Raw genomic sequence first — 17,014 nt, 5'->3', positions numbered from 1 at the left:
CAAGTTAATCACCTAGTGCTTCATTTGGTAGGGACAAAGCCTGAGGTGAGGCTGTGATTGAACAGGGCACACAGGCGAGGTGCCAGTTCACTCTGTAGTTCATGTAGAACACAGCCAGGAATGTTGTCAGGTCCCATAGAAGCTGTATTCTTGGCCTTGGACAGTGCTGTTTTAACCTGTGCAGCAGTAATACTGGGTGCCTGGCAATCTACTGGTATTGTGACTGGTCCCTTGGGGGGAGGGGTAAAGTTGGCACTGAATCTGTCGGTCAGTATATTGGCAATATCTGATGGCTTGGTATAGGAGGTATCATTGTGCAGTAGCTCAGAGCAAATCTGGGTATTGCCGTGGAGATTCTTTATATAACTATAGAAGGCCTTGTGATTTTCTTTACTATCTGCTGCAATTCTGTTTTCATAGCTAGCTTTAGAGGATTTGATGAAGGATCTCAACTTTTTGTTGAGGCTGATAAGGGAGTTTTTCCAGTCTTGGGATTTCACCTTATTCCACTTCAGTTTCATCCTACAGTTGTAGAGTTTGTTTATGGCAGGGGACCACCAGATTGGCTTCCTTGGTTCTGCTGGGTATGGTGAGATCCATGCATTTGTGTCTGTGTTCATACAGTGCATTGGTGTATGATTCGACGGTTATGCAACTGATCTCCATTTGCATGGGTGCCGTGAAATTAGCCACCTCTGTTTTTAGGAGCCCAAAGTTAGCTTTGGAGAAGTTTTTCATGGTGGTTACCTTTGCGGGGTGGGAGGGATGGGTTTTTCCAAGGTGATTCGTTTGTGGTCGGATCTAACCAGGGAGGCATTGACTATTGGTGTAGAGCAACAGTCACCCATGTTAGTAATAACCAGTTCAAGGATGTTGCTACCTCTAGTGGGGATCAGAATGAGCTGGTCCAGGGCATTGAAATTAATGAATTCCAGGAAACGTTGGGCAAGTGTATTGGTACATGAGTAGTTTTCCCAGTTAATGAAAGGGTAGTTGAAGTTGCCCAGTATGAGTTAGGTTGGACCTTAATATTCTCCAGGGTGCTTAGGAATGTGGAGTACGAGTCTTGGGACATGGTTGGGGACCTATAGCAGGCTACATCCTGAATCACTGTCTTACCCAACGTTAGCTGCACCTGAAGTATCTCAGATGAGTTATGTTGGGCTACTAGTCTGGAGGTGTGCATATCCTTTATGAATATGGAAACACCACCACATTTGAAGCTTTGATCCAAGTTCTGGGGCCGAAAGGTGTGGAATGAGTTATAGTCTGGTAGTGCAGAGTTGCTTTCTGCTGCCTTGAACCAGGTCTCTGTTATGGCACAAATGTCGATGAACTCCATTTTAAGGAATGCTTTGAGCGAGTGCATTTTGAGATTTAGACTTCTAGCATTTGACAACACTAAAACCAAAGTATTTGGTGTCATCAGAATGTTTGTTATGATTACTATGCACCTGATATCTATTTTCACACTTTATCTAGAATGTGGCTGAAATAGGCTCCTAAGGTCCTTTTCATCTGCTGATATCAAACTAAATCACATAAGAATAAGAGTCCTTCTTAAAATTTAATGATGAAGCAGAGATATGTGTTACAATAATTAACATACACTAGAAAGAGGATGATAGCAATTAGTTGTAGGTCAGAAGATAACTTTATTGCTAATGAGTGCTTACTAATATTGTCGCTGATGAACAGGATAAAGGGGATTTAAAAGGAAGGACTAGGTGACAAAGTTAGGTTATGATTCAGGGAATGACTATAACTACTGTGACATATTTAAATGTCAGTATGATATATTATATAAGGAAGGTAGCTTGTAGTGAAGGAGTAAAGGCTAGAAAATAGTAGATGCCACATTACAATAAAGACCAGCTTAAAAATGCAGGTGTATGGATGTACTAGGTATCAGAATTATAGCAAGCTGAGAGCAACACTGTGGTGCGGGGTGAGAAAGCCCTTACTGTGACCCAGGTGACCCATGTTCAATGAGTGGCACAGGCACTGGAGGGACTGCAAGAGCAACTGCTAACCTGATAAAAGTATTTTTTTTCCCACTACTACCTGGGCGACTGTCCGATCTAGCTAAACTGCAAGTATTTCTGCTTCTTGAACTGTTTTAAACTGTTTAAAGTTGTTTTTGCACCTGCACTTTTAAAGTTTGTCCTGCTTGTTGCATATACCTGTTGAGGCTACACACTCAAGTGCGCTAGCCTGTGTTACATTTTTGTTGCATCTTCCTGATGTTTGTTGCAAAAAAGAAAAAAAAAAATTTCCTTGTTTCCCGTCTTTCCTGACCTAAAGTAGTCCAAATACAGGCTTTGCTGTATTCTGGACTTTTGGAAAGTTCCTGTGTTGCCCATTTCCTTTCTTGGATAAAGGGAGGCTTCTTTGTTCACCAGTGGCAGTGGGGAGCTTGGAGCAGCCTATCTAACCCTGGAGGAGTGTTCCCAGCACAAGAATCTGGTAGTCTATAGGCCATTTTGGGCCAATTTCTAGCTCTTTCATGTCCCCCTGTATAAAACCTACTTTAGCGTGGCTTTGCGCGGTTTTGCACATAGCGCAGCATTGGGCAGCGCCACTTAATTGGGTTTAAACCATTCTCGGCTCCAAAAAGTCTGGTCTTCACTTTTTCCCTTAGAACTGATCTAGTTCTCATAATAAACACCCTATTCCCACTCTAAAGCCTGGCACTTGCTCACTAAAGCAATTATATAAGTCAGCACTAAAAAATTAAAACCACTACACCCTCACAAACTCCCCTTGAGTACTTTGTTCCCCATTGACCATTTTTTTCAATTATAAAGAAATTCCCAATACTATTCTAGCATGTCCAAAGGTCAGTTGTCAATCTCCTCTCCGGTCCAGCTGGTGAATCTGGGAATCTTGAGGCAATGTTACAACTGCCTCATGTACACAGACAACTCTCTCCTCCTCCCAACAAATTCCAACACATGTGAGAGATGCAACCATATAGCCAAACTGGAGGCTAAGCTCTCTCAACTCAGTACTGGCATAACCAGTCAGGAGGAGAAGGAAACCACACTCACTACAATTCCAGTCTCACATAGACCTACCACAACAGCAAACCAAACACATAAACACACAAAAACATACTCGGAGGCTCTAAATAAAAATCTGCCTAAGCAGCAGAGACCTCCAAAGCAGACACCCAACCAACCGTTACCCCAAAACAAAACACGTGCAACACATAGCTCACAAAGCCAGTGTGCTGAACACTCAGAGCCCTTAAGGCTAAACAACGCACCTGATACACTTATAATAGGTGACTCTATTGTCAGGCACACTGACGTCCCGCTCACCAGGCTGAACAAGGAGAAGGTCATGGTGAGCTGCCTGTCGGGCGCTAGGATCTGCCACATAACACAAGCACTCAAGTCACTCCAAGGTAAGTACAAATATGACTCAGTCATTGTCCATGCTGGTGTGAATGACCTGAGATGTACCTCCCTGGACTGCATGAAAAGAGACATAGAGGAGCTCTATGAGCATGTAGCCCAGGCCGGTATGACTCTGACCTTGAGTAGCATCTTACCCTCACCAAGAATGATGCCACAATATGAAGACAAGATGATCAATTTCAACAATTGGCTTAAGTATTGGTGTCATTCAAAGGGGATCCAATGCCTGTCTGCCTGAGATGTTATGCTCGACAAGCCACGATGCTTCACTAGGGATGGCTTGCACCTGTCACCCCTGGGCTTTCGGATATTGGCAAAGGCTCTTGCCACCCCCATAGTGCCTTTTTTAGGCAAGGCTCAAAACACAAACCCACCCCCATAGGTATCACAAGGGATAAGAAACTAAGAGTAATGCTACTCAACGCCAGAAGTCTAAACCTCAAGATGCACGCACATGAAACTCTCCTTAGCATGGAGAACATCGATATCTGTGCAGTAACAGAAACCTAGTTCAAGGCTCCCGAGAGCACCCCAGCACTACCAGGTTATACCTCATACCATGTTTTTCAGCCCCAAAACTTGGACCGTACCACAAAAGGAGGGGGAGTATCAATATTCGTCAAAGATACCCACACCTCCAGGTTAGTGGCACAGCACGAAGCATCAGAGACTATCCATGTACAACTAACAGTGGGTAAAACTGCCTTTCAGTTTATAGCCTGCTACAGACAACCCTCCCAAACCCAGGAACCCCACTCGGCCTTCCAGAGAACACTGGAAAATATGAAGGTCTCTCCAAACACCATTATATTGGGTGACTTCAACTACCCTAACATAGACTGGGAGTATTACTCTAGCTCCAATACCCTAGCCTGAAGGTTCCTAGAATTTATAAACTCAAATGCTATGGAACAACTTGTTGCCACTCCCACAAGAGGGGAAAACATATTGGACCTGATCATCACCAACATGGGGACTCTATGCTCCAGACCAGAAGTTTATCCCTCACTGGTAAGATCAAACCATAAACTAATCTCACTAGATATTCACATTCCGACCCCAGCCCCTGCCCAGAAAACCACAGTGAAAAACTTCTCTAAAGCAAATTTCACACTCCTCAAAACTGAGGTGGAATCCTTCAAAACCCTCAGGCATGTGCAAAATATGGCCCAGACCGCAGAATCCTTTATAAACACATTCTATGAACACCTTCAGGAATGCATGGATCATGCAATCCCAAATAAAACCAAGACCCAATCCTCCAAAGTTAGGCGTCCTGTCTGGTGGACCCCAGCCATAAACAAACTATACAATAGAAGGAGGAAGCTACTACATAATAGAGCAAAATCCCAAAAAGGGAAGGCATCTCTGATCAGTATTACTACGGGCACTCATAAAATTGTCTAAGGCCAGCTTTGAGAGAAAAATTGCACAGGACACTAAGGATAATCACAAGGCTTTCTTTAGTTATGTTAGGAACCTGGATGGGAATTCCCAGATATGCTCAGAATTAGTCCAAAATGACAAAAAATACACCGAACCCACAGACATTGCCAACATCCTAGCTGACAGGTTCAGAGCAAACTTCTCCCCCCCTTCCCCACCAAAAGGGCAAATATCTATCCCAGCAGAGTGCTGCCCCCCTGACATCTCAGATGCTCAGGTAAGAGCTGCCCTCTCCAAAGCAAAAAACACAGCATCAATGGGACCAGACGGTGTCCCGGGCTGCGTCCTACATGAACTCCAAGAAGAACTAAACCCAAACATAAAACTACTGTTCAAGCTCAGCCTTACTACAGGATATGTACCCAAAGAGTGGCGTACAGCAACAGTGGTCCCTCTCCACAAAGGTGGTGCCTCAATGGATCCTGGAAACTATAGCCCCATAAGCCTGACTAGCTTGGTCTGCAAAGTTATGGAAAGGATCATCATGGACCTCATAAATAAAGATATTGGGGACCTACAGACACTGGATCCTACCCAGTTCGGCTTTGTTAAGGGCAGATCTTGCCTCTTAAACCTGGTTGATTTCTTTGAAACAGTCACCAAGGCCATTGACGAGGGGAAGGTGGTCCACACAGCCTACCTGGACCTTGCAAAAGCCTTCGATACAATACCCCACTCGGGCATTATAGATAAGCTCACCAGCTTAAATATAAACCCCTTTGTCACTAGATGGGTTGCAAACTGGCTCAAGGACAGAACCCACATGGTTAGAATTGCTGGAGCCATGTCAGACTCCAAACCAGTTACAAGCGTCCCACAAGGCTCAGTCCTGGGACCTCTCTTGTTCGGTATATATTTCTCGGAGGTACAGGCTAACACGAAAGGACTGTGGCTGACCACGTTCACAGATGACTGCAAACTGGGTGCCATAATCAACTCTCCAGCCGACACAAGCATCCTACAAAAGGGTCTCATAGAAACAGACAACTGGTGCCAAAGCCATGGCCTCAAGCTAAACGCCAAAAAGTGTATAGTCATCCCCTTTGGCAAAAACAAAGTGCCCACAAATTACCGCATAGATGGTAATCCATTAAGTATGAAGAAGTAATTAGGGACCTGGGGACCCAAGTTGATAGCAATCTCTCATTTGACAACCATGTGGCCAAAGTGGTTAGAAAAACATTTTATATAGCCCACCTAATCATGAAGGGATTCACGTGTCTCTTTACTCATCCCTCATCAGGCCCATAATTGAGTACAATGCCCCTTTTGGGATGTACCTTACCAGACACCTGCAGCAACTGGAAAGACCCCAAAAGTACCTCACCAAGAGGATCAAAGGGCTCAAACAGATGCCATATGCTGCCCTGTTAAAGAAACTCCAGCTCTACTCAGTGGCATACCGCCTGCTCAGAGGCGATCTGTGCCTGACGTATAAAGCCATGTCCAACCCGGAATTAATGGACATGCTGCACCTCAGAAAATCCAAATCCCATCGAGCTACGCGCTCGAGAGACTTGAACCTCAGCACTGAAATAAATAGGACATGCTGGAGGGACAGATTCATAACCCAGCGGCTCCCTTCACTCTGGAATAAAATCCCAGTCCAGGTTAGGCAGAGTCCCTCATTGACTCTCTTCAGGAAGAATCTTGATGAGTGGATGGGCGATAGTAGGTTTACCCCAGGTATCACTTCTGTGTCACTGTTAGACAGAGGCACAGTATACTAAACTCGAAAAAGGCCTTAGCAAAATCCATTTAAAATGGGTGGCGAAAGCCAAACACACTCTGGCTAGGCTTATAAATGCCCTAGGGCAGATAGCCTAGTATGAACCTATGAACCTATTAGTGGTCAGCGTATGATGTTGTTCACCCATTCTGAGTGAGGGCCAACACAAGCTCACTGCAATAACCAGTACGTATGGCAGGCATACTCAGTAATTGTTGCTCAGTGGTGCTACATTGTTAAGCTACTGCTTTATATTGTTTTTTTTTTATGAAGGAAACCAAAACCTTGTATTGCAATGAATTATCGCCTTCTGCTGTTAATAAAATTACTATTAGTGATTGCTCCCCAGCCCAGAGAAATGAAGTTCAAACAGCAACTAATTGTACTTTGAGCTAGCAAAAGAAGAAGTTAGGTAGCTTCTTTGCACCTGATGAATAAAGGTGAATTCTGAATAGGTTCATAGGTTTATAGGTAATTATTAGGCTAGCTGCCCTTGTGAGCCATTTTAAGTCTATCCAGTTTTTCCTTTTGTGCTTGAAATAAACTATCCCATTTGCTTACAGACTGGGATTCCCATTTCCATGGCTGACAATTATATATTATCCACTAATAGTATAGAGGGCAGTCCTGCAGTAAATTTTCTGTTTCCCATCCATAATTCTAAGTTGCACTTAAAACTGGGCGGGGATGAACTTTGTTTTATGTGGATGGGGAGTCTGCTCCCCCTGTGAAACATACCTGTCCCTCCAAACTATTCTCTTGATGTTGTAAAAAAGGTTTAGATCCATAGACTGAGTATTTCTGATGCCATTTGACTTGTTGATGTGCAGTAAATCCATCAGTAATGAGTTGGAAGAGGCCTTGTATGCCATACAAAGGTCACCTCTTAGTCTGTAGGATACAGTGACAAGGCTATGAGTCGGTCCATGTAGGATATGCCATTTAAGTCGTGCATCCATTTAGTAAGGCATCTCTGTAGATAATCTAGTTGTTGCATGTGTCTAGACAGAAACATACCAAAAGGGGTGTTATATTTAATGACTGGCCTAAGGAGAACAATGACATCACTAGATCTAGACACAATCCATTTATTTACAAGTTGTACAATACACAAGGACTTTCGTATAACAATAAATGCATGTTGAATGCTAGAATACCAGTAAGGGATGATGAGTTTTTTGATTTACAAGTGTAAAGGGATAAGCTAAGACTATTTAAAGATCAGTGTGTTAGAATATAAAATACATCTTTGGCTACCTACGTACTTTTAGGCTCAGCTAAAGTAATATTTAAATGTAGCAGATGCTAAAGAAAATCTTATCAAAGAAAACAGTAAAAGATTAAATGAAACATACAAGCATTATGCATTGTTTCACTATAGAGTTTGGGTGAGACTTTTGAGAGAAATAAAGGGGAAGGAAGAAGTGAGTAAGGTATTACATACATGGGAATGTAGAATACTGACATAGTAATATAATAATTATTTTATTATTTAGGCAGATGTTACATTTATTCTGTTGCAAGCTCACTGCAAGATGTGCCTTGATCATATGCAAAAGTGTTATTTGCATAGCAATAAAGAGATACAAAGAAAGAAAAGTTTTATTTATTTGCTGACATTGCATGCCCCTTAGGCACAAATGACTGTTCATAGGTGACCTAGAGATCTGTTTGGTTAAATGACTTGCTAATTGTCATATACTAGACAAATGGAGACTATGGGAGGCAAACCTATGACTATAAAATTAAGACCATAAGCCTTACTGCTTTGAGTTCTAATATGTGAGGCTGGTAACTGGATTTTTGTTATTGGTATGGTAGTTGGGATGTTGCTTAGAAAAATAAATAATTGGGCATCATCATCAGGAAGGAAAGCATACTTTTTGCTCCTTGAACCCCAGATGGAGTTTGTGAATCATCCCTGGTTAATAAACAGTAACAGTCTGGAAGGATGCAGTTTGCTCTGTAGTATAGTGTTTAGCATGAGTAGACATGTATAGAATATAAAGGCCTACATAGCATAAACTGTCCAAGCTATTATGTCCATGTACAATCTATAATAAAAACACCTCAAAACTGCACTTAATATGATATCCACCAAGACAGAGGAATAGAAGGGAAAGTATAGAAAGTTATAAGGTAACCTAGGCCACATAAAGAAGTACAGAGTCAGATGGCATTGCAATAAGATAAAGCCATATACTATAAGCAATGAACTTAGCATAAATATTGGAATATGACTATGAATGTGTTATACTATCTGTTTCATGTTGTACTGTTTTAGAGTATTTTATTTCATAGAACTAGTGCACTGTTAAGATATTATAAAGCTTAAAAAACATAGTTTTGACTCCCCTTAAAATGATACAATCACCCAACACTACAAACTGTGAGAGATGCACTTACATAGCCAAACTGGAAGCAAAGCTCTCTCCAGCCAAGATTGTACTTGATAGTCAAGAGGAGAAGGTTAACACCTGCACTACACCTCAAGCAACACATAGCCCTTCAAAACCCACACCATCAACATCCACACATAGTAACACTAAACCCACATATGCGGAAACCCTTAACATTAACCTGCCCAAGCAACAAGGACCTCAGAAGCTGAAACGCAAACAAACACCAGTCACAACCAAAGTCTAGTTGGCATAATGGTTAAAGTATTTACCTTAAAGACCAAAGGTGTAGGGTATGATTCTCACATGGGATAAGTGGTTAGGTTTAAAATGGCCTAAAGGGCAGTTAGCCTAAGTAATAATCTAGGGGTTGGGAGGTTGGCCTAATGGTTAAGGTGTTTGCCTTACAAACACAAGGTGCAGGGTTTGAGTCTCACAAGGGATAATTGGCTAGGCTTAAAAATGGCTCACAAGGCAGTTAGCCTAGTACTAATCTATGAACCTATGAATCTATTACACATAGCTCACAACACCAGTGTGCCATGCAACAACAGACCCTAAAGCAAGACAATGTACCCAACACTTTAGTCATAGGTAACTCTATAATCAGGCACACTGATGTCCCACTCACAAGGCTGAACAATGAGAAAATTGCAGTCAGCTGCCTGTCGGCTGCCAGGATCAACCACATAACGCATGCACTCAAGTCACTCCACAACAAGCACAAATATGACTCTGTCATTGTCCATGTTGGAGTGAATGACTTGAGACGTACCTCCCTTGGCTACATGAAAATAGACATGGAAGAGCTCTCAGATCATGTGGCCCAGGTAGGTATAACCCTAGCCCTGACTAGCATCCTGCCTTCGCCCAGAATGATACCACAGTATAAGGACAAAATTACTGACTTCAACAATTGGCTAAGCTTCTGGTGTCATTCAAAGGGGATCCAGTATCTGTCTGCCTGAGACAACATGATTGACAAACCACAATGCTTTGCCAGAGATGGTCTGCACCTGTTATCCCTGGGATTCAGGTTACTGGCTAAAGCTCTTGTCATCTCTATAGTGCTTTTTTTAGGCAAGGTTCAAAGGACAAAACCACCACTGTAACAGATACAAGCATGTAAAATCTGAAGGTAATGTTACTCAATGCTAGAAGTCTAAACCTCAAAATGCACTCTCTCGAGGCACTCCTAAAAATGGAGAACATCGATATATGTGCAGTAACTGAGACTTGGTTCAAGGCTCCAGAGAGCCCCCCTGCAATACCAGGCTACAATTCTTATCACACTGTTCAGCCACCAATCTAAGACTGAAACAGTAAAGGTGGAGGAGAGTCCATATTCACCAAGGATATTTACACCTCCAGACTAGCTGCCCGGCACAATGCATCTGAAATTCTCCAGGTGCAACTAACACTAGGTAAGACTGCAATCCAAATTGTAGCTTGTAACAGATCCCCCACCATGCCCCAAGATTCTTATTACACCTTTCTAAACATACTGGAAAATATTAAGATACAACCAGACACCCTAATACTGAGTGATTTCAACTACCCTGCCATTAACTGGGAAAGCTACTCGGGTACCAACACCTTTTCCCAATGGTTCTTGGACTTCATAAAGTCCAATGCCCTGGATCAACTAATCCATTGTCCCACCAGGGGCACCAATATCCTAGACCTGGTCATTACCAACATGGGAGATAGATGCTCCACACCAGTGGTCACCCCCTCATTGGGCAGGTCTGACCATAAGCAAATCACCCTTGACATCCACATCCCTCCCCCACCCACCCCAGTAAGGATAACTCCGTAAAAAAACTTCTCCAAAGCCAACTTCACGCTACTGAAGTCAGAAGTGACAAACTTCATGACACCCATGCAGATTGGAGCTGAAAGTTCAACTGCTGAATCCTACACTAAAGCACTGTATGTGCACATCCACTCGTGCATGAATTGTGCCATTCCAAATAGAACCAAGATGCTCTCCTCCAAAAAAAGCAAGCTGATCTGGTGGTCTCATGCCATAAACAAACTTTACAACAGAAGGAAGAAACTGTTGCAGAAAAGAGGAAAATCCCAGGATGCAAAAAACTCCCTTACCAGCCTTAGTAAGAAGCTGAGATCCCTCATAAAATCCTCCAAAGCTAGTTATGAAAATAAAATTGCCAAAGATTCCAAAGACAACCACAAGGAATTCTATAGTTATGTCAAGAATCTAAATGGCAATGCTCAGATCTGCTCTGAGCTACAACAGAATGGCATTAAATATACTGATCCCAAGGATATTGCCAATATCCTGGCAGATCGATTTAGTGCCAGCTTCACCCCCCCCTCACCCCTAACAGGCCAATCTCAATACCAAAAGATTGCCAAATTCCGGTAATCACGGCCACACAGGTAGATACCGCACTCTCCAAAGCTAAATATACAGCATCCATGGGACCAGATGACATCCCAGGCTGTGTACTACACGAACTACAAAATAAACTGGCACCTCACCTAGGTGTCATGTTAAATCATAGCCACACCTCAGGCTTCGTGCCCACTGAGTGGAGCACAGCTACAGTTATCCCACTCCACAAGGGGGGATCTACCTTGGATCCCAGGAACTACTGTCCCATAAGTCTGACGAGCCTGATCTGCAAGGGCACGGAATGCATTATCATGGAACTTATAAACAAAGACATTGGCAACCTTCAAACACTGGACCCCTCCCAGTTTGGGTTTGTGAACGGCCGACCTTGTCTCCTGAATCTGATTGACTTCTTCAAATCAGTCAACAAAGCTGTGGACGAGGGTAAGGCGGTCCACAAAGCCTATCTGGACCTTGCCAAGGCCTTCAACACCATCCCCCACTCTGGAATTATAAATAAACTTACTAAGCTGGGCATAAATCTCTACGTCACTCGATGGGTTGCCATCTGGCTTATTGACAGAACCCAGATTGTAAAAGTAGCCGACTCCAAATCCAGCTCCAGACAAGTGACAAGTGGAGTACATCAGGGTTCAGTCCTGGGACCACTCTTGTTTGGCATCTACTTCTCTGAAGTACAGGCCAACACTAAGGGACTCTGGTTAACAAAGTTCGCAGATGACTGCAAACTGGGAGCCATTACTGAATCTCCAAATGATGTGGATATTCTACAAAAGGGCCTTACAGAAACAGATGCTTGGTGCCAGAGCCATGGGCTCAAGCTTAATGCCAAGAAATGTATAGTTATCCCCTTTGGGAAAAACCATGTACCCATGAATTACCACATAGGTGCCAGTACACTAAACACTGAAAGTGTGATGAGAGACTTAGGGACACAGGTGGGCAGTGGTCTCACCTTCGATAATCACATCGCCACAACAGTCAGGAAATCCTTCTATGTAGCACACCTCATCACTAAAGGCTTTTCATCCAGAAAAAGGAGGTCACTGTCCCACTGTACTCATCCCTCATTAGACCCATTATAGAGTACAGTGCCCTGTTTGGTGTGTACCTCAAAAGACATCTGCAACAGCTGGAAAGGCCACTGAAATACCTCACTAAAAGAATCACAGGCCTAAAGCAGATGCCCTATGCTGATCATCTAAAAAAACTCCAGCTATACTCTGTGGCATATCGTCTACTCAGAGGCAATCTCTGCTTAACATACAAGGTCATGTCAAACCCTGAGCTGTTGGACATGTTACACTTAAAGAAATCTCAATCCTTCAGAGCCACACACTCCAGGGATCTAAACCTTGTCATCACAATGAACAAAACATGTCGGAGGGATAGGTTCCTGACCCAGAGACTCCCCATACTCTGGAATAGACTGCCCATAGATGTCAAGTAAAGAGCCTCATTGACCCTCTTCAAAAGGAACCTTGACGATTGGATGGGAGATAGAAAATTCACCCCGAGGATCACGTCAGTCACCCTACTAGACAATGGTCCAGGGAAGTAAATACTGTGGGAAGAAATATCCAAGGAATTGTTATGGCTAGGCTTGTATAGGCCCTAGGGCCGATAGCCTAGTACAAAACTATGAACCTATGAACAAAGGACCTGAATACCTGGCTGTCAATAGAAATCCAAATTACTGAAGATGAATTTTGCTACAGCCTAGCTTGGCAAAAGATCTGTCAAAATCAGCACAAATACCCCCCCCTAAAAAAGACAATTTCTACAGCAAATATTAGATAATATAGGAAATGAGGTAAGCATCTTTTTACATAAACTGTATATTGTGCAAATAGGGTTTTTAAAATAAAGGACTATAAGAAAAAGAAGGGGTACTTACATGAATAATATATTTTTGCAGAAAGGAATCTGACAAAACGAGTAGCTGAACAGGTGACACTAAAGGAAGCTGACCAGAAGAAACATCTGATGGAAACAGAAGTCACAAATCAAAAGCTGGTCGTGGACAAAGAAAATACAAGTAAAACAGCACAGGGTAAGCTAGAAAAGTTAAACACGTGGTAAAACAGAAAAGAAAATATGCATTGTCATAGATGATAATGAAACAAGAAACAAGGAATCAGGTTGTAGAATTCTATAGAAATTAGGACACATAAGAGAAACCAGATGTAAGACCAAGTGAGAAAAGTTCAAATCCTAATAAAATCTGTTAGCAGCATTACAAAATGTGAGATTTTTGAAGGCAGTGAAACAGCAGATGGAAAATGTTAGTGGAGTAAATAAAAGAGGTAATATTATCTTATTTAAACTGCAGATTGTGCAAACACCAGATATCATCTGGAATGTGCCCGCAATCTACAGTTTCTAAAATAAACTGTAAATGTTCCAGTTAAATCCATTCTACTTGAATGGATGCTTATTAAGGTTAATTTTGCAAACTGGTTCAGCACACTATGACTGACTCATATTTACCAAGGCTCGGCTGCTGAATATAGACCATTTAAACATAATCATGAGCCCTCATTTATTTTAGATTCCACTACCTGCATGAAGAACATAGTTACTCTAGCATATCACTTCAGTTACTATCACATATCTTTTTACCACTGGAGGACAAATTTTCCTTTATCACAAGGCACAGTAAACATTACTCAGCTCTACAGCTGAAGCCTGAATTGAAAAATACAATCAATTATATGAAATCAGCTTGGTAATCTTTCAAAATTCTTGACTCAGACTACACTTGAGTGAAATGAATGTTATATACTTAGCATAATGCAAGATCTTACCAGATTCGATCCAGGCACCTTCAGACTTTGCATCCAATGCTCAGGTTCCTCCCTTTCTCACAATGCCCCGCCTTTATTAGAACTCCTAAGATCTCATTTGCTGCTTGGCCAAGTCAGATGTGGTCACCAGAGCTCAGTGCTTTCTTTGATTTTCTTCAGATAAGTCTCTTTTTTACAGAGATTTCTGCTCTGCTTTTCTTGATTCTCATGTATATTTTGAAGTATAGGGTGTGACTAGCTTTATAGTTTTGTTTTAATTCTAGTCCACTTTCTCCCTCAGCTTTTGGCTGTTGGGCATTTCCCTGTCTACCTCCCTTGTTCTACAAAAAAAGTTGTTCTTATTCCTAGTTAGTTGTTATTTTTTGTGCATATATAATTATTGGTTAGTGTACACAGTTAATCTTTTTAAGCTTGAGTGGCTTTTTGCTATTGTTGTTTTTGTTGTTATAGATTATTGTGTCTCTTGATATGAGCCATGTTAAACAAGTCTCCAACATTCAAGAAATGCTTAGCCTACAGACACAAAATTCCTCCTCAAAACCCTCCCTCAGAATATGTTTACTGTTTACGGCTGTTGCACTTGAAGGAAGAGTTCAATATCTGCACTTCATTTGGGGCACAGGCCCTTACAGACTGCAACTCCAAGTCGAATCCTAAGGACTTCCTGCCCTTACTCAACAAGCGAACCAGCCGTGTCTCAGTTGGGCTCTCCACTTTCCAAGAAGTCATCAGACAGACTCCCAAAAAAATCAAAAAGAGAAAACTTCAGAAATGGAAGAATATACCTCCAAGGATGTTAGAAAGCAATCCCTGGATCCATCTGATCCCTCTGACCATCTCCAAGAGTTTTGATGACTTCCGATCCTATACTTTTGATACCCCTAGGGTCCAACCAAGTTTGAATTCATTCTCCAATTCCATAAATGTTTCCAGATCCTATATTTTATCTGAAGCTGTTCCCATCACAGCTCCAGTCCCCCACCTTCCCATTGGAGAGGCCTACCCATAGGTCTTTTAGGTCACAATCGGCAACCTCATTTTTCATGTCAATTCAGTCTTCAAGAAGCCTGTCTGAAGCTGATGTGTATAAGATGATGAGAAAATTCCTGAAGGCTCAGATCCAGCTGGGGATCCTTCCCACTACCCCTGATTCAAGGTTTGGGCATTAAGCTCCATGACTGCCTTCCTGGTTATACCTTCCCTGATTCATCCTCTCAATCAGGTGGCCTTGGATCTTAGTGCTTCCTATGAGGTCCATTTGTCAGAGCTAACAGTTTGGACTTCATTTACTCCAAAGGTGTCCATCACCACTTGACTCTGATGGCATCAGATCCTGGGGCTCCCACAGGCAAGATGTCAGTGCCAGGGATTAGGAGTCAGGGTCAGTTCACAGGTTGTAGGAGCCCTCTCTTCCCCTAGGCATCTCAGATTTCAATAGCTCCAACCTCTGATTTGGATCTCATCTGGGCTGCATCTTGAGGTCTCCTGTCTGAGACTTTGGACCTAAGGAGAACTTTTTTGACAAAAGCTTTAGCATTGGCTTTTGAGGGAATTGAGAAGGCTCTCTCTCTCTTTTTCTCCATCAAACCACCTATCCACCCTTGCTCAGATTCATCCAGAGCCCCACTCGTTTCTGAAGATTCTATTTATCATCATCCTATCCAACTCCAACTTGCCTTGAGTGAGTCACCATTTCGAGCTCCCCTTCTGTTTCTGATTCTTCTCTCAGTTAACACCTGGTGATTTCAACTGGCATAAACAATGAGTGATGCATGTTTTGTATCTGATGAAGTTTTCAGTGTATGACAAAATTAGTTATGGTTTAAAATTTGTTTGATTTGCAGTAACATTTCTTATCAATTTCTCCATGTGCCCAATTTCTCAGTTACTTCAAACAGCCCAGTTTTCCTTTTTTTCTCAGAAGAAGGCAAGAGAATTTTTTGTTCCTTTGTTTTTCAATGGTTGTTTTAGTTTCACTGTTAATAATTCTTGCATTGATTTTTACTTCAGAATTCCTAACACTCATCTTCAGTTTCTGTACTAACAGTTTTGGCATTCTGTTGCTCTATCATTGATCATTCAGGCATATATTTTAAAATAATCTTTTCTGCTGTCTAACCACAACTAAATTCTGACTATTTTTTCCATGCCAACTCCTTTCTCTTGATTTGAGTCTATATTAGATCAGTGAAACAGCATTACAACAAATGCCGTTTCACCGACATATATAGACTGAAATCGCGTAACAGCAAAAGCTCAGGTCAGCAATTTTTTTCCACGGAGAAAAAAATCGCTTGGCCTGAGCTGTGACATTGCCCTTTACCCCACTGTAGTACGATCTCGGAGTTGGTATTTTAGTTAGGGGGGTGTGGGGGCAAAACCCCCCAAATTGCAATATTTTAAGTAGTATGTTGTGTTGTGTTGGTCTACTGATTTTTTGACCTGGGGTTTTGCTGTTATGGGATTTCGGTCAATATATGTCGGTGAAATGGCATTTTCTGTAATGCCATTTCACTGAGCTAATATAGACCCCTTGATTTTAATTCTAAATATCTGTGTGCCCTTCTTTTCCACTCATTCTTAAACTGAGCAAGTGAATCAGCTTGCCAGACTATATTCAAAGATTCTGCCTCCTGTCACACATTCCACAATGTTTTAAAACTGAGTATTCTCCTGTTGTTACATCATTAGTTAAATCAGAGGTCACAGTCATAGGATGCAAGATATTCCACAGAAATGTTTAATTTTTATTCTATGTGTGTAAGGGAATATTTTCTGTCTACATAAATGCATAACACCTTGCTTTTTGGTTGCTACAAGGTTTAAGCTTA

The 17,014-nt window shown here is 42.0% G+C and overlaps 1 protein-coding gene across 1 annotated transcript in view; it reads left to right on the top strand.

The window, feature by feature from the left end:
* LOC122808429 overlaps positions 1 to 17,014 on the top strand; it is a 204,268-nt gene that overhangs the window by 175,075 nt on the left and 12,179 nt on the right. Inside the window, exon 4 of the mRNA XM_044079391.1 lies at positions 13,295 to 13,454. Coding sequence (XP_043935326.1) covers positions 13,295 to 13,454 — 160 coding nt within the window. The remainder of the gene's footprint in view (positions 1 to 13,294; positions 13,455 to 17,014) is intronic.

This window comes from Protopterus annectens, chromosome 8.part0 (assembly GCF_019279795.1).
Source record: "Protopterus annectens isolate FY-2018-M chromosome 8.part0, PAN1.0, whole genome shotgun sequence".
Lineage (NCBI taxonomy): Eukaryota > Metazoa > Chordata > Ceratodontiformes > Protopteridae > Protopterus > Protopterus annectens.
The sequence above is the reverse complement of the archived record's forward strand: the minus strand, read 5'-3'. Positions and strand labels throughout refer to the sequence as shown.